Source organism: Ursus americanus, chromosome 16 (assembly GCF_024610735.1).
Source record: "Ursus americanus isolate L20-20 chromosome 16, mUrsAme1.1.p, whole genome shotgun sequence".
Classification (NCBI taxonomy): Eukaryota; Metazoa; Chordata; class Mammalia; order Carnivora; family Ursidae; genus Ursus; species Ursus americanus.
In genome coordinates this window covers 63,915,560-63,942,357 of record NC_142142.1, presented here as the reverse complement: position 1 = coordinate 63,942,357, position 26,798 = coordinate 63,915,560, and the positions used below count along the sequence as shown (strand labels likewise).

Here is a 26,798-nt window from a genome sequence, read left to right as displayed (position 1 = left end):
AAACTCGGACAACATCCTCCCTGAACACCAACACTTCTGAGTCCAAGCTTCCAACCTTTGCTCACTGGGCACTGAGCACCATGTCAGCAGGAGCACTGCTCTTTCAATTCACTGGCCTCCCAGTCCTTCCAATCAGAAACCAAGCTCCAGTCACCACTCTATTTTCCCTTCAGAGAGAGAGGTCAAATGGTGGAATAAAACACTCCCTGTGCACAGCACACTTCTATCCACATCGAATTCCTTGGTCTTTCTCATCCGGGCAGCCCTACAAAACCCCGATCAATGAGAGATACCACAAGTTCAATCGTCACGTATATATTTGACCTTGTGTTGTTCCTTTCAGTATTTTTATATCAAAGTCAATGTCTCTATTGCTTTGTTAAAATAATAATAATAAATAATAATGATGATAATAAGTAATAATAATGATAATGATGATGACATGGTCACCTAAGGGTCTGGATCTCCATAGCCAGACAACATGGCTCTGGTCTAGATAAGGATGAAGACACAACCTCAGCCCATGAAGCAAACCCCACATCCTCAGGGATGCCAACATGCCTCATGGGTGAAGAGTTCCTTTGCTACATGGAGTTGTCTGAGTCCAAAGGATACAGGCAACCCCCAGCATTCATTCTGTTTTCTTCATCAATTCCCCAGCTCAAGTCGCAAGTGACTCACCAGGTCAAGCTTCCAGAGCCCAGGATGAGCCTCAAGGTAAGCAGCCCCCCCCCCCAGGGAAAGCTAACGGGGGGCTCCATTTCCTTTGGGAGCACAATGTGGCACTCCCCGAAGTCCTAGAGAACCCACACTCCTTCTCCCTTTCTCCCTCTCACAAAGGCCACCAAACCCTGTGACAGCTCTGAGGCTGTTTTAACAAATAATTTCTAATGTCGGAATGTGGCTCACAGAAGAGAAAAACATGAATACCCACAAAGGATTCCTTTAATATTTCAGAAGACTTTTCCCATTGTTTAATTAAACCAGAAAATAAAAACGCACAGATAGCTCCTTCCACTAGCAGGTCCGATTCACTTCACTGATGGAAAGTAGAGCAGGAAATAAAAGAGTAACAGATGTTCTGAGGACCCACCATGTCCATCACCTCAGGTTTGAAACTTCTCACGCATGCAAGGAAGGAAGCAGCACCAAAGATCTCAGCCTGGCAACTCTGACAGTCTGAATTGGAGTGACAGGGACAAACGATGAGGCTGTGTGTGTTTGGTGAGGCTGGTTGCCCTGAAGAAGGGGCTCGGCCAGCTCTCCACCTGTGCCTCACCTGTCCTCAGCCAGGAACCTGCTTGCAGCCCTCACCTGTCACAACGGTCACGCGGGAGACTCACAGCCACCGCTGGAGCCCGCCCTGCCCACACCCTGCTACAGAATGCACTCAGCTCTCCTTTGGGACCCCTGTCACCTCTACCCAGACCTGGAACAACCCTGTCTGCTGCAAAGCTCCAGGATTCCCCCTCTTCTTCCAAAATCACACTGGCTCAAGGCTTTCATGAGAAGGGGAGAAGGCTACCTAATATATGGTTCACGCCTTCTTTCCCCTTGTCATTTCTCTCCACTTACCTTCCTACCTGTGCAAACTGTTAAGTGACGTATCCATGGAACATGAACATGCTCTGAGATCTCAATCTTTCATTGCAGCCTTCTCTTCCGTATCCCTAGGACAGGGAGTTTTAAATTTATAATAATAATAATTTTAAAATTATTATTTACAGGAAAATACAGCCCAAATCACCTCGTTTTTAGTTGCTCTTCATTAGGCAGGACAATTTCTGTGTAAAAAGCCTTTCCATAGAGATGACCTTACAGTAACTTCTTTTTTTTTTTTTTAATTTTTTATTATGTTAGTCACCATACACTACATCATTAGTTTTTGATGTAGTGTTCCATGATTCATTGTTTGCGTATAACACCCAGGGCTCCATGCAATATGTACCCTCCTTAATACCCATCACCAGCCTATCTCAATCAACCACCCCCTCCCCTCTGAAGCCCTCACTTTGTTTCCCAGAGTCCATAGTCTTTCATGGTTCATTCCCCCTTCTGCTTACCCCCCCCTTCATTCTTCCCTTCCTTCTCCTACTGATCTCCCTCTTATTTCTTATGTTCCATAAATGAGTGAAACCATATGATAATTGTCTTTCTCTCCTTGACATTTCACCTTCCAGCAATCTCATAAAGAGGAAACAAACTCTGTGGGATAACCTGACTCACCCAGCATCAGGCAAGCAGTTCCAGAACTCAGCCCAGGGCTCCTGATGCCAAGCCCCTTGAAGCCACCAGCTTGCCTCTATCCAAAGGAATTCCCAAAGACTCTCCTTCTGACTCCACCACCAAAGAAATGACAGAGAGAATATGGCACCTGAAAATATTGAGATGACACATCTAGGAAAGCTAGATAGTCAAGCTCAACTTTTAAACAGGAAAAGTATGCTTTGAATAATTTTGAATTTTCCCTCAACCCGCACTGTAACTCTTTGGATGAAACATCACCTTTGACAAATGACAAGGCATCATCCAAGTGTGTATCTGACGACAAAAAGCCATCTAACTCTAAATGGTGGCCACTCAACCACACCTTAGGCCCAACGGAATAAACACTGTGAGATGGAGGAACAAAGTATATCTTAAAAATACACAAAGAGTAAATCTCACCTTCCCTTCCTAATAAAAGAGTGTTTCTGGGAAACAGTTGTTCAAAATACATTCATAAGCAATAAACAAACAGGGAAAATGGGATGCCCTGCAAAGTTCTCCCTGCTCAGAAACTACGTACCTCTTTCAGCAAATCCAGAACGCTGACAAGTACTACTTCAGTTTTACTTCATGGCTCAACTAGAGCAAAGAGAAAAGCCCAGGAGACGGTGGGTTAATGAGAGGTTTTACCTCCAGTCCTGACGTGGAGATGACATTTCGCCAAATGGACCTGCCGCTTTCTCTGAACGCTGGTGTCCCGTGTCAAGTGGCCTCAGTGACTCAGATGCAGACGTTCAAAACCTCAGGTCTCGCGGAGCCAGAGCAGAGAAGTGTTGTCAGCTGGGGAGAAGGCGTCTCCTCGGACCTAAAGCCTGCACACCTGCTGCGGTTTCTGGGGGAAAGGGAAACACACACTTGTCTTTAAGTAGTAATTATCTTCACAGACCATTCCCTCTGTCCTGGGGGGACAGGGCACACAATGCTGAAGCCCCCAAACAGCTCTGGGGCTTCTTACTGCCACACCTGTGCCTGAGGGAACAGGGAACACCCTGCTGAACTTGGGGAACTGCTCAAGGTCCATCACCTGCACTGTGTTGGGGGACAGGGGGCACCCCACTGAAGTTGGGGACTGTGCAGTCCTTACTCTCGCTCTTGCTGGGGAACACGGGAAACCCTGGAATGTCTGCGACCCATCCCACAAAAGCTCTGCTGAGCGGGCGCCCTGGAGTTCCTGGGTCTGGGGCACACGGCCAGGTGACGGAGACTGGGCAGAAGAGACTTGCAAGGGAAAAAGAAAACTCACCTTAGTCTCCACGATGAACTCTCTCCACACTCCCTTCCAGAACCCCGCCTCCCACCCGGGGTGCCCTCTACTCCCGGACCCCCACCCTGGCACACAGCACGCACTCACTCAGCCAGGAACTCCACAGGTCGACTCTCTCAGAGCTCCGGGTCTCTGGCTCCAGGTCTGCATCCTCGGGCTGCTCCGGGTCCGCCCGCAGAGACGTGGCTCCACCCCCACGCGGTGATTGGTTGGGGAGTGTGGTGCTTCCAGCCCCTTGGATGCCGGGCAGCCCGCCCCCCTGACTCGCAACTCTGGGAGCGCAGGGGGTCCAGGAGGTGCCTCCTTGGCATAGTGCCCTGTGCAGGCATGAGTGGGATCGTGGGCAGGGCCCCAAACACACACACACACACACACACACACACACACACACACAAACACGCGCGTGCACGCAGGGCCCCTTCCGCCGACCCCTCTAGCTGCAGACCACCCTCAGAGCCCTGTCCCTTCCCTTTCTGCACCAGCCCTCCCTGCTGGGGTGTGCCTGGTTCCTGGCAAGGTCAGCTGCTCTCAGACTGTTCCAGCCTTGGGCTTTAGGAAACGCAATGCTGTCATGCATTTCCAAGGCAATTTTAAGCCCAAAAAGGAATGCTCCAAGCGGGAATAGCTTTGCCTTCTTGTCTCACCCACGGAGTGGATAGTGCTTCTCAGACCTTCAAAGCATCCTTCTAGGATGAGCCCATTTGTGCTGGAATCTATATACACATGCTTGGTTCTGCAGGGAAGTGTCGAGGATGGAGAACAGACGCCCTTCCGTGCTGTCGCTGTTGTGAACCAGGAACATTTATTTTACACTTAAAAAGGAAACATAGTGTTATTGTCGACACTAAATGAAGGAACCTTTTAAAACATTTTAGAGAGACAGGAAGAGAGTTTTATTCAAACCCAAGTCAGGACAGCTGCCTGGGAGTCACAGTCTTCACAAAGAAGGGAGTGCTCCAGGGAAGGAATAGGTGGGGCAGGGTTATATATTTGTTCTGTTTTGTGTTACGTACAGAGTTACACAGCACGATGAGGAAGAAGATTCCAGAAAGTGACAGACTTTTTCTTATGTTTTCAGAATGTACAAGTCAGCATGACTTTCATCTTACGGGAGCCAGAGAGGTTCTTTTGTGTTCTTACCTTGATGTTGGCAAAGGCATTTTTTGGTTCTCTTTTTCTTTCTGAAGCAGATGGACCATATGTGCTGGGGGCAGAAATAGGGCCCATGCTTTGAGGTTTTGCCCAGTCATTTTGAGCTGGGTAAAATGTTAAAGGATAGCTTCCCTGGGAGGCCAAGATCAGGGCCCACAGACGGTAGGAGATAAAAATTACTCTTTTCCTTATCATCACTACCAAATGGAGGAACTTGAGATGAAAGCACCTTTCATATAGTACAAAGAAATCCAAAGGACCCCTACAGAAGTTTACCTGCTCCATGGTCAACACAGGTAACAGAGGCATTCACGGTCTCTGGACTCCTCCCCTTGTCCTGCCCAAATCTCTGAAGCATAGAGATCATTTACGGTCAGAATTTTAGAACTGCTAGACATCTTAGAGATGTGTGGCACCATTCCCTTGGACTACAGCACACAACAGAATAGCTCACTGTCACAACACGAAAGTGCCCCTGGATACACTAAGTTCTTTCTCTGCAAATTTTGCCCCATGGAAATCATAACCCTAACACAGAAACACTGCGATGGTTGGGAAGTAAATAATCAGAGGTAAGGGAATATTTTAGCCATCTTTAGAAGCATTGTCTCACTCTGTAGAAGAGGCCGAGTGTTTTTAAATACTATTTCCGACCTTACAGCACACTCTGAACAGACCAGAGCCTCCATCAATTAAAAAAGGATAGTTCTTTCAGTAACTTTAATATCAGAAAAATATTATAGTATCTCTATTCCTAGGGATCTTTAAGTCTCTTACTCAAAGGTCCTCCACTGAGATAATTATCTTCATGATCATGATGGGCAGAGGTGAAAAGGGCAGCCGAATTCATTCCAGTTGGCCACACAACAAAAACATCCTAATACTTCCTAGGTTTCCAGATCGAGAAGACCAGAGATAAGAGGGAAATGGTACCCTGTATGGAAGAACAAGGGATCTGGAGTCAGTTTGGAGATCCCACTTAGGTTTCTGACACTAAAATCCTCTGTCCTTCATATCGTCTCTGAGCCCTTGTCTAACCATCTAGAAAATGGGACTCATTCTATCTACACCCTAGTTTAGAAGTTTAAGAGGGAGGGGGCGCCTGGGTAGCGCAGTCGTTAAAGCGTCTGCCTTCGGCTCAGGGCGTGATCCCGGCGTACCGGGATCGAGTCCCACATCAGGCTCCTCCGTTGTGAGCCTGCTTCTTCCTCTCCCACTCCCCCTGCTGTGTTCCCTCTCTCGCTGGCTGTCTCTCTGTCACATAAATAAATAAAATCTTTAAAAAAAAAAAAAAAAAAAAAAAAAGAAGAAGTTTAAGAGGGAGAATGCTACACAGAGCCAGTATGGTATCTCCCAAGAGGAGGTGCTCAGGAAGCCATAATTACCATGGGATCTATTTCTTTTCCAGAAAAAAGAGCACATGTTGAAACCGTTTTTCTATAAGATGACTCACAAGATGATTTTCAAACCTTGAGGAAGGTCAAGAAGCTGCTATTGTGTAGTATTTCTCTCAGAAATCATGTTGTTAGACTGGTGGGGACAATAGCACCATCATCACTAAGAGTGAGGAGCTTCCCATCTCCATATGGCTATGTTGACCCCCTTAACTCAGGGCCACCAGAAAGGACAGCTGGACCCCCCCCCCCAAAGTACATGTTGGCAATCATCCCCCAAGCATATGGCCCAGTGATACACATCTGAAGGGTCTCATGACTCAGGTTTTATTAGATGGTAATAAATGACCTTTTCCCAACAACAGCTAGCCCTCTCAAGGTCCTGGAAACCTTGCTTCCAAAATTGCTTAGAGTCTTACACTCTCCTAACCCCTCCCAACTTGAGGGTATATAATGGGCCACTCCTCATGACCACAGGGCAGCTCTTTCTGCCCATGGGTCCTGTCCCCCTGCTTTAATAAACCACCTTTTTGCAACAAATGATGAGGGAGCAGAAGGCAAGCTGAGGACAAAGCAGGAACTGACACCCCGCACCCCCCCCCCCCACCATGGGATGTACATGACATTCGGGTACTGGTTTCTGCTGGCTCCGAGTGGAGGTCCCGCAGCCAGAAGCGGCTAGACCAGGGATGTGGAGGCGATCCCATTAGACCCATCAGGAGGAAACCTCACACGGAGTCTTAAGGTTGGCAGCTGTGCTAGTCGCTTAGGTGGCTGTCCGGTGCCCAAGACAGACGACTTTGTAAAAGGACAGCAGTAAAGAGAGGGCATCAAGTTTCTGGGTCTCATTACCATCCCGGCCAGGGTACTAACTTCCAGCCAAAAGGCAGGCTTTTTTCCTCCCCATAGAGTAGCCATGGGCTAGAGGATTGCAGCCTGACCTATCGGCATGAAAGGGTTCCAATAAGACCGTACTCCTTGAAGAGTCCCCAGAGAGGAGAGGAGAGGAGAAGGGAAAGTACTCACCAATTTTGCACCAGAGCTCAGAGTCCGGATGTAAAGACTCAAAGTCACACGTTCGGGCGCCATATGATGAGGACACGGAATACACGTGAGGTTCAGTGGGGTGGAGTCCGGGGCCGACGACCAAGAAAGAATTCTTGAGGCGTCTTTGGTGCAAAATCGGTGATTTATTAAAGCACGGGGATAGGACCCGAGGGCAGAAAGAGCTGCTGCACTGGGGTTGTCAGGGGGGACTGATTATATACTATGGGGTTGGGGGAGCTTGTAAGGAAAAAGGGAGGTTGAGAAAGTACTTTCATATGTTAAAGAAGCCTTGTGGTGGGGTTGGTGGTTGAGCTGTTTTTTCCTCTAGCAAGGCATTAACATTAAAATAGTTGGGAGCTTCCTGGAAGAAAGTCACACAAGTCCGCCCAGGATTGGGGGTGGGGGGAGGTTGCAGGGTGCGAGCTTGTGCCTTGTGTGCAGCCAGACTTCTGTTCCCTCATCTGTTCCTTCTGTCCACTGACAGGTAGTTAAAACAAGCAGGGTGATCTTCCTCCAGGAACTCAGCTGCCTCAATATTGATACTTTGATAAGGGCAAAAGGCAACCTTGGCTTGACATGAGTCCGAACACCAGGATCCTGCAAGTCTTCTTCAACATATAAAAATCCCTTTAGAAACTTCCTTTACCTCTGCCACTCCCCAAGATACATGTTAGCAATCATCCTCTGAACATATGGCCCACTGATACACATCTGAAGGGTCTCATGACTTAAGGTTTCACTAGACCGTAGTAAATGACCCCTCAAGGTCCTGCAAACCTTCCTTCCAAATTCCTAAGAGACTTCCACTATCCCTAACCCCATCCCGACTTGAAAGCACAGAATCAGTCACTCCTCACAATCTCAATGCAGCTCTTTCTCCCCATGAGTCCTGTTCCTGTGCTTTAATAAAACCACCTTTTTTTTTAAAGATGTTATTTATTTATTTGACGGAGAGAGAGACAGCCAGCAAGAGAGGGAGCACAAGCAGGGGGAGTGGGAGAGGAAGAAGCAGGCTCCCAGCAGAGGACCCCGATGTGGGGCTCGATCCCAGAACCCTTGGATCATGCCCTGAGCTGAAGGCAGATGCCTAACAACTGCACCACCCAGCTGCCCCTAAAACCACCTCTTTTGCACCAAAGACGTCTCAAGAATTCTGTTTGCTCCCGGACCCCAACATTTTGTTGCAGAAAAATAAGAATCAGGCCGGCGAGAGACCAAGTGACACACGGAGAAGTAGGAGAACTCGGATTTATTTTGTGCCTGTGGACCCAGATGAACTCGTGCTCCAAGTTCTGGGCCCCGGGCAATGGGGTTATAGGGCTCTTATAGGGGAATGCAGGCAGTCAGGCTCCAAGGGCTATGCTGACTGCTGGCAGGTAGGTTGAAACTGGGGGGGGGGGGGCGGGGAGGGGGGCTGCTTCAGGTGGGAACCATAGCACAGGGGCCTGTGGCCAGAAGCCCTTTTACAGAGGCAGAAAGGGCTGCTGATCACTTGCTCCCAGCAGGGTTTCTGGTTATCTCTAGCTTCTTGTTAGTAACCTTCTGTCTTCTGGAGCCTCCTGGCCTGGGCCTGCTCTGGTCAATTTTCCTCTTCAATCTGAGCAGATTTAGTTCCCATGGTACATCATTTTTTATGCCATTCTCTAAAAAAGGGCTCTTGGAAGGGATGGCTGGCTCTAGGAGCCCAAACAGTGACTGCAGGAGCCAGGATAATCCCGAAATATCAAAAAATGAGTAAGTACCAATCATGGAAATCCACCAAGTTGGAATTATGTCAAGGGAAACAGGAGACGGCACAAAGAGCCACAGCGGACTATATCGATCCACTACACAGCCTACTGCTGGAATAAAACCAAAGCCATACCCAGGGTTCACGGTGGTAAAAATAAATTACATAGACTTTTTTTTGTAATGAGTAGAAAACAATGCACAAGAATTCCAAATGCTTGTTGTAGACACTCAGCCGCCCACCACAGGGGTGAAGCTAGATCCACAGAACATCTGACCTTTCCTCCTGGACACTGTCAAGGTCACTGAAACAAGGCACATCCCACCACAGAGGTGGAGCTAGATCCACAGAACATCTGACCTTTCCTCCTCGACACTGTCAAGGTCACTGAAACAAGGCACATCCCATCATAGAGGTGGAGCTAGATCCACAAAACATCTGACCTTTCCTCCTCGACACTGTCAAGGTCACTGAAACAAGGCACATCCCATCACAGAGGTGGAGCTAGATCCACAGAACATCTGACCTTTCCTCCTGGACACTGTCAAGGTCACTGAAACAAGGCACATCCCACCACAGAGGTGGAGCTAGATCCACAGAACATCTGACCATTCCTCCTCGACACTGTCAAGGTCACTGAAACAAGGCACATCCCATCATAGAGGTGGAGCTAGATCCACAAAACACCTGACCTTTCCTCAACACTATCAAGGTCACTGAAACAAGGCACATCTCAGAAACTGTCAGAGCCACGAATAGCCTGAAGAAACGTGATGACCACCTGCCATGTGCTGCCCCACGTGGGACCCTAGAGCAGCAAAGGCAGAACAGAGGGAAACCGGACACAATCTGACCTTCAGATAGTACTAAGTTACCAATCTTGGTTCATTAACTATAATGATTCTGGAAAAAATAGAAACAGAATAGAGATTCAAAGTCCAATAAGAGCGGGGCGCCTGGGTGGCCCAACAGCTTAAGTGTCGGACTCTTGATCTCAGCTAAGGTCTTGATCTGAGGGTCCTGAGCTTAAGCCCTGCGTTGCCAATTTTACTTCAAATAACATTTTTAAAAATTCTAAAAATCAAATAAGAGAACACTGGAAGCCTAGAGGAAATGGGTAATTTCTAAATAAAAATGCACATACACAAAATGGACCCTGATAGAAGGAAGATAGAAACAGACCAAGGAGCATGAAAAGGTCACGGTAAGGCTTAGAAATGTCCCATTGGAAAACTCCCCAGAAACGGATGGGTTCATAGGAAACACCTGAGTGTTCTGATGATCCTATCAAAGCTTGACGTATTTATAGAGTTCATCGAATGGAGGATTCCAGGGAAATGTGCCGCCAATTCAACCGTGACTTTCTGAACAAAAGAAAAAAAAACCAGTTGATGAGTTTCCTTCCATTCAAAAAAGAAAAGTTAATTTTTAAGCAATTCAGGTTTGGTGTAAATAATCTAATGAAACATAAATCATGTTGCCGTTTTTAACACACCTACTTCTCCACGTGCATCCAACTGTCAACACGGAGCAGAGAGGACCTCGCATTGGGCCCAGGGTGGCCAGGCCACCGGCCCCACACGCACCTGCTCCAGCCCCACGCACACTTACAGCCAGATGTTCTCGGTGCTTCTCCTCTCCGAGAAGCAGAATCCGTGAAAAGCACTATGGCGTGCCATGGTTATGAAGGGCCAAAGCCCCGATGAAGGGACACTTGTGTAAGATACGTCCTGCTGAAATGCTACAGGAGAAAGCAAAAATAAACCTGTGGGAAAGTTGGACACCGAGGGTTCTGTGCTCGCCTTGGATGACACATCTCTGGGGAACCCGCCATGGATCTCCCTCCTGTGGCCTGAGGACCGTCTCTCTACTTTGTTCGCACAACCCCAAATGGTCTGGAAGCCGCGGGCATCCCCACCACCCACTCACAGTTTAGCTGTGGCCAGTTCACCTGCTCAGGAAAGGTCTGGGGAATCTCTGACATTTAGAGTTCTGCGTATCTAGTGTCATCATTTGGAAATTCCAACTGAAATGCAGCCCACCATTCCCGTCCCTTGGCAGGAAAAGGGAAAGATGACAAAAAGCAAACTAGAAGGTAAATGTACACAAGTCAGTGGATATCAGGACGATGGTGTGAATGTTTGTGTTCCCCCCCAATTCATGTGTTGGAATCCTCGTGAGAAATGGGATGGTGTTAGAACAGGTGATTCGGTCATGAGGGTGAGACCCCAGCGCCTTCCCTCCAAGAGAGGATAAAACAAGCAGTCTGCCGCCAGAGACACCCTCATCTCAGACATGCACCCTCCGAACTGTGAGAAATAGATTTCTACTGTTTATAAGCCACCTGGTGTGTGATATTTTGACAGCAGCCTCGCTGGACTGAGGTGATCAGCAATGATGTACAGGAATCGGAATATGAAACAAAAATAAAAACCACCGTACAAAACTGAAGGTTCTTAAGTAGAAATCTAACAAGACACATAAAATATTCACAAAACCTGAAAACAGAGGAGAGAAATCAAACAACAGATAAATAAATGTGCCTTTTGCCTCCGTGCTTCCGAGAGAGCAGGGTGGGTCACCAGCAGCTCGGAGCCATGCGAGGAAATTTGGCCTCTGCTCAAACCCAACATCCGCACCTCCCACCTCCGAAAGCCCAAGAATAGACAGACCCCAGCCCCTTGCACCTGCTCTGGGCCCCTCTCCCAGCCAGCAGCCAGTTCTTGTCACCTCAGTAGGAGAGGTAACCCCAGGAAGGCACAGAAAGAGGTCACAGCACCACCTCATCTGTGTCCGCTGGGAGCAAGCTGGCCCTTTAAGGGGGTGAGGGCAGCACAGGCTGTGGGGCTAACACCCCCCTTCTCTGAGGGGCCTGGATGGAGCCAGAGAGCAGGGAGGGTAGTGGTGGGCCAGGGAGTGGGGGCTTAGCAGTGGATTGCTGAGGGGAGGGGAGAGGAGGGGAGGGGAGGGGAGGGGAGGCAGGAGGGGTCACCTGCCTGCCTGCCTCCATCCAGTCAGGGTGTCTGTGCAGGGTCTCCATTCTCAGAGGACCTGCAGCCGGCCAAGTCAGGGTTCTAGATCCAACCCGGTGACTGCAAAGGGTAGGAGCGAAGAGAAGGCCCTGAGGTCCTCAAGGGATCCGTGCAGCGGGGACCTGCCTCTCACTGTGACCGACTCCCACAGGACCACTTCCTTGCCAGGCATCCAGGCTCTGCTGGTCCCAAGAAAGGTCACAGGTCAAAGCTGGGTTGGGCCCAGAGCTCTGTTTTCTGGGAAGGTGGAGGGGTGCCACCCCCCGGGGCAGCACAGGGCCCAGTAGTCACCACTGCTGCAATCTGAGCATGGGGGAGCTGACAGGTGGGGCTCGCGGGGACCCAGACCTCCTGTGGCAGGTAGGCAGGTGGCTGCCCTCCCTGGACCACATGCCCCCCTAGCAGCACAGCCTCTGGGAGGCCAGCCCCAGGGCCCTCCCGCTCTTCCTCTAGGACCACTGACTGCCGGGGATCCACTGGGTCCTGGGTCAGCCACGCAATGGCCTCCCAGACACTAGACTCCGAGGCTCCTCATGGGGAACCGGTGCAGTCCTGGCTCAGCAGCAGACCCATTCTGTGGGCCCCTAGCCAGGTCTAGAACAGAGAGCATGGCAGGAGGGGGTGGGAAGGGCTCAGGCAGCATGTTCAGGACTCTCTCTGGAAGCAGCCTCCCTTCCTCCTCCAGGAAGCTCTCCTGACGTCCTTACCCAGAGCCAAGCAACGACTGTGCTTGCAACCTTCTATCTTTCCCCCGTGTGCCAGCCCACCCTCAGCCCAGGACCCCTAGGGGTGACCCCAGCCCCGCCCCCAATCCCTGCCGCGGGCTGTGCACGCACCTGGAAGTCCCCGTTGTGCACACTGCAGAGGGACTGAAGAACGCCACTGGAGAGGGCACATTCTGGGAGAAGTTTCTCCTCACCCTGAGGCCAGGAGAGGACAGCTGGGGCCTCTGCACACCCAAGGAGGGTCCTCAGAGGCCCAGCTCCAGGAAGCATGAGGTCCCTGTGGGAGCCTCACTCCCTTCCAGCCAGAGGCCGCCCTGCCTCATCTGTGCTGCCTGCCTCCTTGCCTCTTGTTGGATCCAAACCTGTTCTTGGGGCAAAACCCAGCACCTGGCCCTGTGGCCTCCCAGGCTAATAATCCCATAGAACTCACTTCCACTGAGACAGGTATCATTTATGGGGTGAGCTGCAATGGTGGGTTTAAGGCTCCAGGGTGACCGTTGTGTCCTTGTCCCACAGAGGGAGCTAGTGCCTCCAGGAACCATACCTGAGCCACTGGCAGACGGGAGGAAGCTCTCCGCCCCACCTGACTCCTCCCCGAGCAACAGACCCAAGGGCCCTCCCAAAAGGATGTGGCCCAGGGCTCCAACACAACGGGTCCCAATCAGCCTCACCAGCTTCCCACGGGGAGGAAGCGGCCCCTCCAGGTCCCCAGGTCCTATCTCATCTGCCCCCTCGGCTTCTCTTCCTAAGGCCTGGCAGTTCCCTCCACTTTGCTCCCTCTCTGATTCTCCTGCCCGTTCCAACCAAATCGCCACCCTCTGGACACCACCACTGGCCTCCCGGTGGGTCCTCCCCATCCCCTCGTACCACCACAATCTATCTTCCAAACACAAACCAGACCTTGTCGCACCCTGATTCACATGCTCCGTGTCAAGTGTGCCCAGCATCTCCTCCCTCACCTCCCCACCCCTCCAAAATCCCCACCCCCACCCCACCCCGCTCTCTCGGTCCAACTTCCTCTCGTCCTTTCTGCTGCCAGTCCACACCTGGTCAGTCTCCTCTGGGCCCCCTCCTACAACCTGACACGGGTGACGATTTACTCCAAATGGGCCCTGCGTCTGTTTTGCTCTCTGTGGCCCTCACCAGGGTCCTGAGCACAGCAGAGACCCCAAACTATATTTTCACAGAAGGTGTTTAAAAATCAGCAAAGCACAGAGCACCTCCAGAGGCAGGAGATAGGATCCTGGGTGGCTCGGTCCCAGAGAATCTGGATCCCTCTGAGCCTCTTTGGGGCCCTATTGCCCCCAACACACCTGACAACTGGGGAACTCTCCACAGGTCCAGGGCAGAGGCTTCAAACCCCCCACCCCATCCAGGACCAGATGGTGGGGAAGGACAGCGGGTTTGGCCCAGGATACCCCACCTACCACACACCCCCACACGCACACACGAACACATTCACAGACAGGCACACGCACCCCTTGGCTACTGACCCGGGCGAAAGCTTGAACACGAGGTAGGTCAGGCTGGTCAGCAGCAGAAAGACAGGCACAGCCACAAGGATGCTGCTGTCGGGCTGCCCCCGATGTGAGAACAGGGAGCCTGTGGGCAGGAAGGGCCCAGGGTTGTAAGCCTCCCTGGCACCAGGACATTCTTCCAAATCCACATGGCAAAGCCCCGCAGGAGTGCCCTGGGCCACAGTGGAAATTTCCTCGACGGCCACAGGGGTTGTGTCACGCCTGCTAAATGAGTCACCCACCCCTGGGCCTCACCTCCTCCATCTGCAAGGTCTTAGGAGTCAGTCACCCTTCCTAGCAGGTCACAAGGGTCAGCCCAGCCCTCCCCAGGGAGGCGAGACCAGGTACAGGCTCCAGAAATGGAAGCAGAGGCCTGGTGTGCCGCCCCCGGCCACACTAACTCCCAGTGACAGACAATTACTACAGGTTCCAAGAAGCCCAACGCTTGGCAAGCGTTTGTTTTCTCCTCAAAAATCTCAGATCTCCAGGGGAGGGTGGCCAACTGAGGCACGACCGCCTCAGGGAGGGGGTTCCAGGAGGGTGAGGGGGGGACAGTGTGACACACGAGTGAGGAGAGGTCCTCTGGGAGGAGACTCCTACCTCGGGAGGGCTCTGGGGAGTGGGGAAAGGCAGACTGGCTCCATTCGCTCCACTGGCCCTCACAGTGCAGCTCCCCCATCATTTCATCCTCCAGGGCGGCCATCTGGACCCACAGCCAGGCCTCATAGCGGGAACCGGGGTCCAGTTCGACAGCTTCGAGGGTGAGCCGGGTCACCCCGACAATGTGATCCCTGTGCCGGGCCTGCTGTGGGGTGGCGAGGGTGGGACACGGTCCGTCAGCCCTCCAGATCGTACACACACACACACCCATACCCACGCACGTGGGCACAGGTATCCATTCACGCCACAGGCCCATGAGCACACACTTACACTCCTCTACCCCCTGCACACTGACGCAGGTGCACACACAAACATGCTCGCTGCACTCACACACTCCTCTACATGGGCATACCCTGTGCACACTCACATATACAAGCACACGTACTCGTGCACCACCGGCACACTCGCATACAAACACACGTGGGCACAGTCACGCCCCTGGCTCTGAGCACGCCCCTCCTCGTTAGTCCAAGCTGACACCTTCCCCTGTGGGAGGACAGGTGGCCCTGAGCTGCTGCTTCTAGGAGAGAGAGGCCCCTGGAGGAGTCAACCCAGCATTACCTCCTAGGCCTCTTCCTGCTTCTTGAAGGCCAGCTCGCGGCTGAGGCTGGAGGTCAGGTGCTCCAAGGCAGGACTGACACTCCATCCAGGTCAGGACACAATAGTCAGAGCTGACATTGCTCTGTAAGCCAGAGGGAGGGTCCAACTTCAGGGAAACACAGTGAGGCTACATATGGTGTGTGGTCAGCATGCCCGGGACTGGCATGAAAGATGCTGGGGGGCAGGAGGGCATGGTCAAGGCCCTCCCAGGAGGTCTCTGTCTCCTCCCTGGTGCCGTCTCCCAGGGAGGCCCCAGGTGGGACAAGATGACAATGAGTTCCCCCAGTCCCTGCAGCCAGACAGGGTGTTTTGAATGTCGCCTGCCTCTTCCTTCACAAGCTGCTGCTGGAAGTGCTTCCCAGTGTCTTACCAGAGTCCTTCGTGCGATAACTAACGTGTACTCCAAGTGACTCGAGTTGTACCCTTGCCCCGACTCGAAGCCCTGAATCTTCACCTTCCTCCAAAATCGTGCCTCTTCGGGAAGCAGTGGGCGCTCCCCTCCCAGGGGCCCAGCCTGCTCCTAGCCCCAGGTCTCTCTGAGTTGGGACAGAGATTTTCACGGGGCCATGGAGGTTAAGGGCAAGGGGACCTTGCCCCCCCAGTCCCCACGAAGCCAGGATGTTCCCTGTCAAGGCACCCGGATCAGGCCTCACCATGTCTCCGGGGCAGGTAGTGTGGGTCACCAGGCAGACCTGCTCCTTCCCAGAGACGGACCGGTGGAAAGTGACGGCGAAGTTGTCGGAAGGCACGAGCACCTCCTCGCCGGCAGCACCTCAGTGCGCTCACTGGCCCAGAAGACACGTCTGTGCTTGCTGCCCGGCACGCCGTTGCTGGGAAGGGTGTGTGTCGGCTCGAAGGGGCCACTGCACCCGCCCAGCCCTTCCTGCTGCTCCCATGGGGACCCCACCCTCATGGCCTCACACAACCTGGCCCTCCAGCCTCACCTGGGAAAGAGGAGCAGGGGACTGGCACCAGGGCCCAGCTCTGGGGCAGACCAGAGGAAGCCGAGCCTCACGATGTTGGTAGTGAGGCGTGGGAAAGATCCAGCCCCAGGCCCTGGGAATAGTGACGATTTAGAGCCCATCGCGGGGGCTTCAGGGCAGGATTAGTGCACGTGACTCACTCCTGACACCCACGTGACCTGCCGTGACGCTCACGTGACACGCCTTGACACTGCCCGCCCACCCCCCCCCCCCCCGTGGTAATTAGGGTTATTTCCTCTATCAACACTAGAGCGCGCTTGCTACTTAACTGCTGAATGGACTAGCACGTGACTCGCTTCTGGAGCCCACGTGACCTGCACGTGACTGGAATGGAACCGCCCCTGCCGGTCACGTGACCCGCCCCTGCCTCCCACGTGACCCACCGCCGCCGCCTCACGTGGTGCTAATTAGGCTCATTACCTCTCCCGGCACTAGAGGGCGCTCGCTATGGGACTTCCGGTGGGGCCCCCCATGAGCCAGCCCACCCTCAGCCCAGGACTGAGTCGCTTCAGGACCCTCAGCAACCCCCCACCTCCCTGCCCGGTGCTCACAGCAGCCTGAAACAGGGTACAGGTGCTGACAGGTGCCGAGGACAGAGAACATCCCTGGTTGCTGCGCCAGGCAATCCTGTTGAAGAGGAAAATGGACCACAGCAGGCCCAGGCCAGGAGGCCCCAGAAGACAGAAAGTTACTAACAATAAGCTAGAGATAACCAGAAGCCCTACTGTCAGCAAGAGATAACCAGCAGTTTCTGCTTCTGTAACCAGGTTTCCTGCCTGAAGCAGCCCCCATTCCCCCAGTTCAAACCCACCTACCGTAGGCACCATGACCCTTGGAGCCTGACTGCCTGCGTCCCCTATAAAAGCCCTATAACCCTGTTGCCTGGGGCCCAGAATTTGGAGCAGGAGCTCATGTGGGTCTGCCAGTGCAAAATAAATCTGAGTTCTCCTACTTCTCCGAGTGTCACTTAGTCTCTTGCCAGCCTGATTCTTATTTTTCTGCAACACTACTACTGATAAGAGCACCTGGCATGTTGCAACGAATATAATAGATTTTAAATAAAAGTTTTATGAGTGGGATCTAATATGGCACCTGCCCTAAACCAGCTTGTGATACTATTATAAAATTATTACAATCAAAATAATAAATGTCTTGAAATTTTTCCAGATATTGTTCAAATATTTTTTATTTTTTTCAAGGATGACAAATATGTGACGTGAGGCCAACTCCCTATGTCCCTGGCAAATACTGTTAATCATCCATCATTCTTTCCTGCTGACTGTGACCCAGGCTTCAGAATCGTGCTTAACACACTGCTGCAGACGCTTTGTCCCACAGGGTCAGAGAAATGTATGTGGAAACCTGAATTTGATTAGACCGTATGAGGTTTGAGAGGGGGTGCTGTGAGACAATGTAGAGGAGGGATCCAAGAGCCACATCCTTTCCTACAGCTGCTAACATTGGCTGAACGGGGATATTTGCTAAGATGTATGAGCTCATTTCATCCTTACAAATACCCTACACAGGTGATAATGTTAGTTTTCTTTTTCTTATCTGTAGAATTGGTGATGAGGCCCAGAAAGTTAAGAAATTTAGGGAAGAATGCACAGCTGGTAACTGGCAGAGCAGACATTCAGGCCCCCATATTGTGGCTTTAGATCCTATACCCTGAACTACCAGGCTGAAAATAACTCTGTAGGAGAGGCAGGTAACATACAGTGACTAAAAAAGTTGGAATCATTGAAAAAGAAAAGAAGGAAAGGAAAGAAAGGGAGGGGAGGGGAGGGGGAAGGAAGGAGTAAGAAAGGGAACAAAAACAACATCAATATTTAAAGCATAATGTTTTTTTCTAGGAGCAAAACTGTGCTTGGGTTGATCATATATGTATATACTAGATATGCATTTTATGGGTATCTATTATATACGGGGACAAACTATATAGATGACTATGTGTATATACACCTTCCTCTGCGTACTAACAATTCAAAACACCAATGTGACATGTTAACAATTTTTGAAATATAAGGAAGCACAAAAATTGACCTTTTCCAGTTATTCCGCAGGATAGTTCATGTTCTGAGGAAGAGGGAAGTGTAAATGTCAGGTGGTGAAATCGCAGCATACTGAAAATGTTAAGGCAGAAGCAGAGTGTTACCATGGTTCTTTTAGTCTGAGATATGATACTAAGTAAACTCATTTTATTCTGAAATTGTTCTTGTGATGATATGAAAGTCTATTTTCATGGACAGTGATTAGGACAAAAATGTAGGACAGTGGAGTTCAAAACTCACCTACCGAATGTCATCATCAAAGTTTTTTTCTAATGATTTAGAAAAAAATTCATAATGTTCCATGTGTTACCTTGAAGACACACCTGTCTGTCTGCTTCTACACTCTGTTCCTGCTGTTCATTGGCAAACAGTGACCAAAGCCACAGCTCCCAGAGTAGGCATTATGAACAGAAGAAAGGTGAACATTTTTAGATTCTGTCTCATGGTTTTTACTTCAATATTCTAGGTAACATCATACTTAGGGTATAAATATTATGAATACATGATCTCCTTAGCAGGTGTAATTCCCCTTCACATTGAATAAGGTGGCTCTCCAATATGTCATTTTCATAAGAGTCTGAAAAACATGAATCAATATCCCTATGATCTACTTACACTGGATAAACTGATTATCTATCAAATGGCATAAGTGAAAGAAAAAAAAACTATCATATAGTTGGTCAGTATCTCTAGTTATTTTCTCAAATTCCTGTTACGTAACAAGAATTCAACTGAGCAAATCTTAAAGATCTAATGGGCTTCATGAATCAATTCACCCATCAGGCAGCAGTCCATGTAGCAAGCAGAGGGGAGCTCCGAAGGGCTCACAAAAGGAAAGGTAGAATGGGAACGGGAAAAAGGAAATCATGAGCAAAGAATCCACTGATTTAGGCAAGGTTGCCCTCAAAAGGGGAACAGAAGGAGACCACCAGTTAGTGTCCAAGGGCTGACACCAGGAAATTCCATGTTGACCTGTTAAAGGTTACATTCCTGGTGCATCGAAACTGCAATTAAGTTAGCATAAAGTCTCGGTGTGCTGATGTGGGGCCTCAACTAAGTGACACCGTTTGGGGCCCATGGTTTTCTTTTTAACAGTACAAAAATCTCTACAAAAACTGGTTCCAAAATAAGAGCTTTTTATAACTTGTCACTAGGTGTTACCGTCAAATTCATGCTGGGAAAATGTTTGAAAAAGTGCCTGTGGAGACTTCTATGGCTGTAGCTATAATATATACAGAGTAAAAAAGAAAATGTGAGCATTCATTCTAATGATTCCAGAAAAAAAAAATATGTTGCCTTCTTCCTCAGAGTTCCCAGTGCATCACCTCGGCTAGTCACATAATAAAAGTCAAGACTTGGATTGGGAGTCAAGATTTCATACAAGAACAGACGTTTCGATGCGTTTTCACCTCCTGTCCATGTTAGGATGCTGGGCTCTCCTCCTACACAAACTTCGATTACCTTGCTCAGGTAGAAAACGCATTAGATAGGTTTCTGGAGAACAACGCAGAGGTCTGGGTTGGGAATTCATATTCTTTTCTGCTTCTCCACTGACCCAATCTGCTGGCTCTCTGTCAAAGGGCAGAGACTCAGTTGTTTAGGAAGCCATCTCCTGCAGGGTTCAGAAGGGCTGCGGGGACAGCAGCTGTGACTTTCTGAAGCCCCACTCGCACACGATGACAAAGAAGGAAAACTTCAGAGTGAAGGAGGAGGTCCTATCTGAGAATCAGAACAGCTACGGTTCATACTTAATGGTGCCCCTCAGAGAAACAGCTCTGCCTTGGCCTTGGTGCTGGCCGGCCAGGTCCGAGGATCCAGACGGGGTCCTGCAGGACCAGCCAAGAGGGTCCCTGGCTGTGTGCGGGAGAGAAATCACGCGTGAGCCAGCAGGACGTGAGTGCAGAGTTTCCTGAAGGTACAGAGAGCGTCCAGGAGACTCAGAAAGGAAAGGAGAGTCTCAACTTTGCTCAGGGTCTGGGGTTTTTACTGAGGACTGTGGTCTGCTGGACCTGTCCTCTCGGGCATCCAGGAACTGGTCAGAATAGACAAGAGGGTCTATTCTGGGAGGGTCCATCCTGAGTCCCTTAGTCCCTGAAGCCAGGGGTCTTGGCATCAGGATGTCCAGCTCTGGATGTCCAGCTCTGGCCGCCTGGAGTGGTATGGTCGCTTCAGCTGGTCATTGTCACCTGTCCTTCCTCAGATACTCTCTGTTCTAGAGAATCATTAACTCCTGGTCCCTTACAAGGAGGACATGTGCTATGAGCACTCTGGGGGCCGTGTCAGGTGGGGTGCCAGGTCCTTGCAGGAATGGAAGCAGGAAAAGGAGCAAAAAGCAGGTTTTTATGGAGTCCTTCAGTTTCCCTACCTCGGCCTGAAACTGACAATCGGTCCAGACAGTGATTCTGTTGGTGTTGGTCTGTCTGGTTGACAAGTACTGGCATATAGTCTTCCCATTTTAAATGCTGGGTTCGATTTACCATTCACATGGTGGTAAGAACTATTGTCGGGTTCCACCCCGGAACGGTCCTGGATGGCTCGGACCGACTGCCAAACCTGTTCTCACCAAGTCACAGCCACTGACTTCACCGTTTCTTTCTGAAGAACGTCGTGTAAAATACTCACGCCCTCCTCTTGGCCTTGCTCACACCGCCTCCACCCCCCCACCTGTTATTCTTGTGTGTGTGTTTACTCAGCAACCCTTTCAAAGTCAGATCTTCTCTGAACCCACAGCTTCCATGAGTAACACTGGTGTCTGTCTCTGCATCGGGCAGGTAATGGAGTGTAGGGAGTGTAGGGTTTTCAGGCACAGCCCATTTTTCCTCACCTAGAGATTGAAATGTGAGCTTTACAACGGGACCACCATACTCCGACATCGTAAGCGTGAAGCCTCTGTTGTGAAGACTGAGTGTTGTTCCCGGCTCTGACGTTCTCTGTCCAAGTTACTTAGCTTCTAAAGCTCCAGTTCTTACGGAAGGAGCCGAGATGCCCTTCAACAGATGAATGGATAAAGAAGATGTGGTCCATATATATAATGGAATATTACTCAGCCATCAGAAAGGATGAATACCCACCATTTGCATCGACATGGATGGAATTGGAGGGAATTATGCTGAGTGAAATAAGTCAAGCAGAGAAAGACAATTATCATACGGTTTCACTCATATGTGGAATATCAGGTATAGAGCAGAGGACCACAGGGGAAGGGAGGGAAAACTGGGAAGAAATCAGAGAGGGAGACAAACCATAGGAGACTCTTAATCATAGGAAACAGACTGAGGGTTGCTGCAGGGAAGGTGAGGGGGGGGGAACTGGGGGATGGGCATTAGGGAGGGCATGTGATGTGATGACACTGGGTGTTATATGCAACTAATGAATCACTGACCTCTACCTCTGAAACTAATAATACACTATATGTTAATTAATTGGATTTAAATTTAAAAAAATAATCAAGGCTCCAATTTTCTCATTTTTAAAATGAGGGTATTAACAGTGTTTTCCTCAAACAGTTGTTATCAGCATCGTGTTAGCTTAAGTTCAGTACTTCATGAAAAGCACCTGTCATGTGCCTGGCACACAGTAGAGGCTCAGTCAACATTTCTTACAGTTGTGTTAAGTCCCATTTCGTTATTTGGCTGCAAGCTCCTTGAGTTCAGACACTCATTTTTCATTCTTTTTAGTCCCTGGCAATGTTTTAAGCAGATAGTAGGTTCTGGTAGTTCATTGGCTATGCCTAGTAAAATCACCCTGAATCTGTGTTATTTCTCAGCTTTGGCATAAGGAGAAAAGCAGAGAGTAAAACTAGGCCTGGTCATACAAACACAGGGACTTGGTTTTGATTGGTGGTAGTAGGAGGTGTGACTGTGGCTCGGCCCTCACGGAGGACCCGCGTGGTCAGTTAGACGTCACTGGGCTGCCCCAGCCTCCAGAAAGCACCAAATCTGAGAAGAGAAATATGGCAGAGAGAACAGGTTGGATAAATACATTTCAACAGAGGAATCACTTTATTTTTAAAGGTTAGGCTGACTGCAACATGAATACAGGATTTACAGCCAACGGGCCTGAGACTGACGTAGTCATGCTTGTGACCATCTCTGACAGACAGTATGCCTTTAATTAAGCTCTTGTTGCAATTTTCAAAACCTTTCTTAACATACAGTTGGTTTCTCTTTTCACGTTCCGATTGAAAGGAAATCAGAAGCGGGGCCGACTCAGCTGCCCTTGGAGGAGAACGTGCCGCCTGGAGGACCTACCAACACTCTGAGTCCCACGCAGCTCCCAACGGCGGTGTTTTACGGGGAGAGCTGTAGTCGTGCCTGTTGCACTTCCCAAAACCTTTATCTTGTCAGGTCAACCCGACTTTAAGACACTGGGGAGCGTGAGGATCTCTTCTCGATTCCCTGGAGTCGAGCCCCTTTGCGGCCCGAGCGCCCCTTGGCACGGAGGCCAGCCTCTGGCTCGCACAACACACAAGCGTTGTGGACACTGGATTATTTTAATGTGCTCATGGCGCCTTTGGTACGAGGCTCGTTTTTACAACTTCTGATTCAAATATTGTCACAAAACGTTTGAATGCACACCTTTTCTGTATTAGTACTAAACAACTTCTCAATAAATAATACCCACAAATACAAATCACTGGATGTAAAATTTCAGATGCATTTCCTGATCTGGTTACATAAAGCTTCTTTGATTTAAAGTAAGCCAACGTTGGGGCTAACTAGATTTTTGTGACCGTTTTATCTCTAGAATGAAGTTAAAAATTTGCATTTGAAGCCTCCCTTCGTTGAATTTAAAGCAACACGGGCAGTTAATGGCCAGAGTCATTCAAATGTTGGCAGTTTGTCGAGTTGCACAGATGAACATTCATTTCTCTCTGTGTCGTTTTAGATCCTGCCTCAAACCACCAGTAAGAACAACGCCTTTCCCTTTATACTCAATGCCAAATGTGGGAATTCCCCTGTAAATGCCCTCAGAAATGGCGCAAAACTACACTATCATTGGACGGAATCACCGCCATCATTTGTGACTTTGATACTTCTCCAATAAAGGGTTCTTATCTGGTCAATAATCTTTCAGGCACAGTAAAAAACCGTAACATAAAGAGGGGCTGAGAGTCTGTATTGGCTGCAGAAGACAACAGGACAAGCATTTCATACACATGTGTGTGAGCACGCACACACACACTCGCTAAACCATGTTTTCAGGACTCAGTAAAGGAAGCACTTTTTCACTGTTAAGTGTAACATTTTCAGCGAGATGAATCAGGAAGTTCAGGAAAGATTTAATGGCCTTTTGCACAGATATTCCCAATCATAGTCTGTGGGGGCCGAGCACAGATGATTCAACAGCTTTCTCCAAATAGCCATAGATCATCTTTCCCTAGGTTTCAGGGCTGGAAGTCACCATCACGGGAGCCATAAAGCAGGCAAGACGTTACCTGAAGTCACCTTTAAGGGAAATGCTGCACAGGGGATGTCCCCAGGCAGACAGGACACAGAATCACATCATCGCAATAGTTATACCCAAGAAAGCAGTTAATAAAAACAAGCATCAAACATCCGGGCACAATTTCCATCATAATCTGCAAACTTTAGCCTGAACAAAGAAATTCAATCACCAAAAATATTAAATATCAGGGTTTCCGAGGATGGGATGACTCAAGTTATCTTTGGGCTATTTTCTTGTTTAAAAGGTGGTCACGCTGGCACTTAAAAAAATAAATTGGAAAATAATATGGCTTCAAGTGGACAAATAAATACGATTTTTAAAGGAAGTCTTTGCATTATCTATTGCTTTCCTCTTGATTTGGTTCCATTGATAATTTCTCTTCAAGTTTTCTAATTAGTTCTGCTAGGTCTTCTGAATTCTGAGTTTTTTCTTCAAGGAGTTCATAACGGAGGCTTGAGATGTCCTGTTTAATTTCCTTCAGTTCCCCTTTGAAAAACAAGAATGATAGGGAGTCAACTGTAAATTCAGATGCAGAGAAACTAGGGGTCCTGGACCAGAATGAAATCAGTCCTAATTCCACACATATCTGTTGTTTTGATGAGGGAGCAGCAGGCTGGCTGAGGACAAAGCATAAGCGGACACCCCGCAACCACCCCACCCCCACTCCTGGGTGGGACCTGTGATGTTCCTCCAGGACATTCCCAACTATCTTCATGTTAATGCCTTGCTAGAGGGGAAAAACCACCTTAATTTGACAATAGCAAGGCCTCCAGTATCCTGAGTCTTCTTCGACATACATAGTATTTTCTCAACCTCCCTTCTTCCTTACCTTCCCCCAACCCCACAGTATATAATCAGCCTCCCCTCACAACCCGGGGCAGCAGCTCTTTCTGCCCACAGGTCCTGTCCCTGTGCTTTAATAAACCACCATTTTGCACCAAAGACGTCTCAAGAATTCTTTCTTGGTCGTCAACTCCGGACTCCACCCCACTGAATCTCACCGATATTCCAAAACCACATCAGTCTGAATCCTTTCAAAGGAAAAAACTTTCTAGCAGGGCAGGTTTCTATTTTCTCAGCTAAGCTTCTGGTGAATGAAAAGATTATAGAGAAAGAATTGTAACAAATGTCCTAAAGTAAAAAGGAGGCATTGGTGGCAAATGTTTGCAGGAGTTGGGGGCAACAGCCTTCTGCTCTTCCCAACCCCTTCCTCCATCTTCCCAGCCGCCCCCAGAAGCAAGAGTTACTTATGTAGCAAATGCCATCTGCCCCAACTGTGGACAATGAGCCCATTACCCTACACTCCTTAACAACAGTGATGACGGGGGACCCGTCCTCTCTTCCCCTGCAGGCTCCCCCTCCCATCCCACTCCCTGCAGCTTTCCTGCAGCTCAGTCTCAGGCCCCACACCCTCCCTGAGCTCTGGGGTGGCTGGTCCCCGTTCAACTCACCTTCGTTCACTTCGTCACTCTCTTTATCTACCTGGGCTTGCAATACGTATCTTTTAATGAGCCTCTTCATAATTTTCTAGACCAAGAAAGGAGAAATCCATCTCAATTTTATGTTTATGACAAATCTCTCCTTTGGAGTAAGTGTCTGAGTCTTTTCTTCCTAAGGACGTTAGAAGTGAGGCTAACAAAGATTTGGATGATTTATCGGCAGGGAATGCGTACTATCACCAGATTATTAAAGCAATTTTTACGTTACTAGAGCCAATGACTCAGAAATTAATTCTTGAGAAAAGAATAGGTTTAGAGCAAACATCCACTCCTTGATGTTCGTTGCTCGTACTTAATTTGCAAAGTATAAGAGAAAAAAACACAGCCTTTCAGTTGGGGAGGTTAAAGGTGTGGATAGTACTGCACGTGGAAACTGGAAATTAAGCAAATGCACACTCCTTTATGTCTTTTGACCTCCTTTACCAAGAAATGTAATCTTGCTAGTAATTCGGGAATGGCTAGTTTCAGTGTAACAATGTTTCTCCGGTGAGAATGTTACCTTTACTCCACACTCTTCAGAGTAACAGGCTCTCAAATAAACATATATATTTATTTGAGAGAGAGGTACACAGAGGGAGAGGGAGAAGCAGACTCCCCGCAGAGCAGGGAGCCAGATGTGGGGCTTGATCCCAGGACCCTGAGATCATGACCTGAGCCAAAGGCAGATGCTTAATCGACTGAGCCACCCAGGAGCTCCATTAGTATTACTTATAACAGTAGGAAAAAAATCCTTCAAAGTCCAACAATAGGAAATTATTTTAATAAATTATCATATATTTGCACAAAAGAATACTATACACCCATTAAAATTAACAAGAATGTATGTTTTGTGAGGTGAAAAACTATTGTTATTTAAGTATTAACTCATTTATATAATATTGAAGTATATGTAAAATTATAGACATATAATCACCTGGCAGAAGATGACCAAAAGTAGTCCTTAAATCTCAGTGGTGGGATCTGAGGTACATTTTACTCTCTTCTGTATGTTTTCTGTGAGAGTAGACTTTAAAATGAACATGTAGATTCTAAGCTCTGGGATGCCAAAACGTCATCTATTTTATTTACTTACATATCTCCAGTACTTAGAAAGTACAGGCATATATGTGTTGTATTCATGCATTATTTTGATATTGAGAAAAACAACATAATAGGTCATTTTCATTTAACGAATCACATAGTTTGGGATTTTAAATATTACAAATAACTAGCCTTAGTTCTTTGAAAAAATATCATGCTTACCTGATACTGTCTTGGAGGATTATTGAAACTGTTTAACTGGAAATCTTCTGAGCTCCTTACACTTGATTGCTTACTATGCCCAAGCTGTAATTTGAAAAGAATTAGAAATTCTTCTTTTTCTTTTAAATAATGTGATGGTATTTATTAGTTACATATAGGAATTTGTTCTTTACATATGTACATTTTA

The 26,798-nt window shown here is 48.8% G+C and overlaps 1 protein-coding gene, 1 long non-coding RNA gene and 1 pseudogene across 4 annotated transcripts in view; all 3 read right to left on the bottom strand.

Moving 5' to 3' along the window:
* The window catches only part of LOC148108832 (uncharacterized), a 38,620-nt gene extending 34,941 nt beyond the window's left edge, over positions 1–3,679 (bottom strand). For both annotated transcript variants that reach the window (XR_015726900.1, XR_015726901.1), the window contains exons 1-2: positions 3,620–3,679; positions 2,899–3,100 (exon numbers count right to left, since the gene is read on the bottom strand). This is a non-coding gene — a long non-coding RNA (uncharacterized LOC148108832). The remainder of the gene's footprint in view (positions 1–2,898; positions 3,101–3,619) is intronic.
* Positions 3,680–12,417: 8,738 nt separating this feature from the next.
* On the bottom strand, positions 12,418–16,472 carry LOC123792448 (interleukin-9 receptor-like; annotated as a pseudogene).
* A 5,946-nt stretch (positions 16,473–22,418) lies between these two features.
* TRPC6 (transient receptor potential cation channel subfamily C member 6) overlaps positions 22,419–26,798 on the bottom strand; it is a 108,874-nt gene continuing 104,494 nt past the window's right edge. Inside the window, exons 11-13 of one of the 2 annotated variants that reach the window (XM_045797629.2) lie at positions 26,612–26,695; positions 25,322–25,397; positions 22,419–24,356 (exon numbers count right to left, since the gene is read on the bottom strand). In XM_045797629.2, coding sequence (XP_045653585.1) covers positions 24,205–24,356; positions 25,322–25,397; positions 26,612–26,695 — 312 coding nt within the window. In that variant the 3' untranslated portion in view covers positions 22,419–24,204. The remainder of the gene's footprint in view (positions 24,357–25,321; positions 25,398–26,611; positions 26,696–26,798) is intronic. The other variant, XM_045797630.2, reaches the window with a different exon arrangement.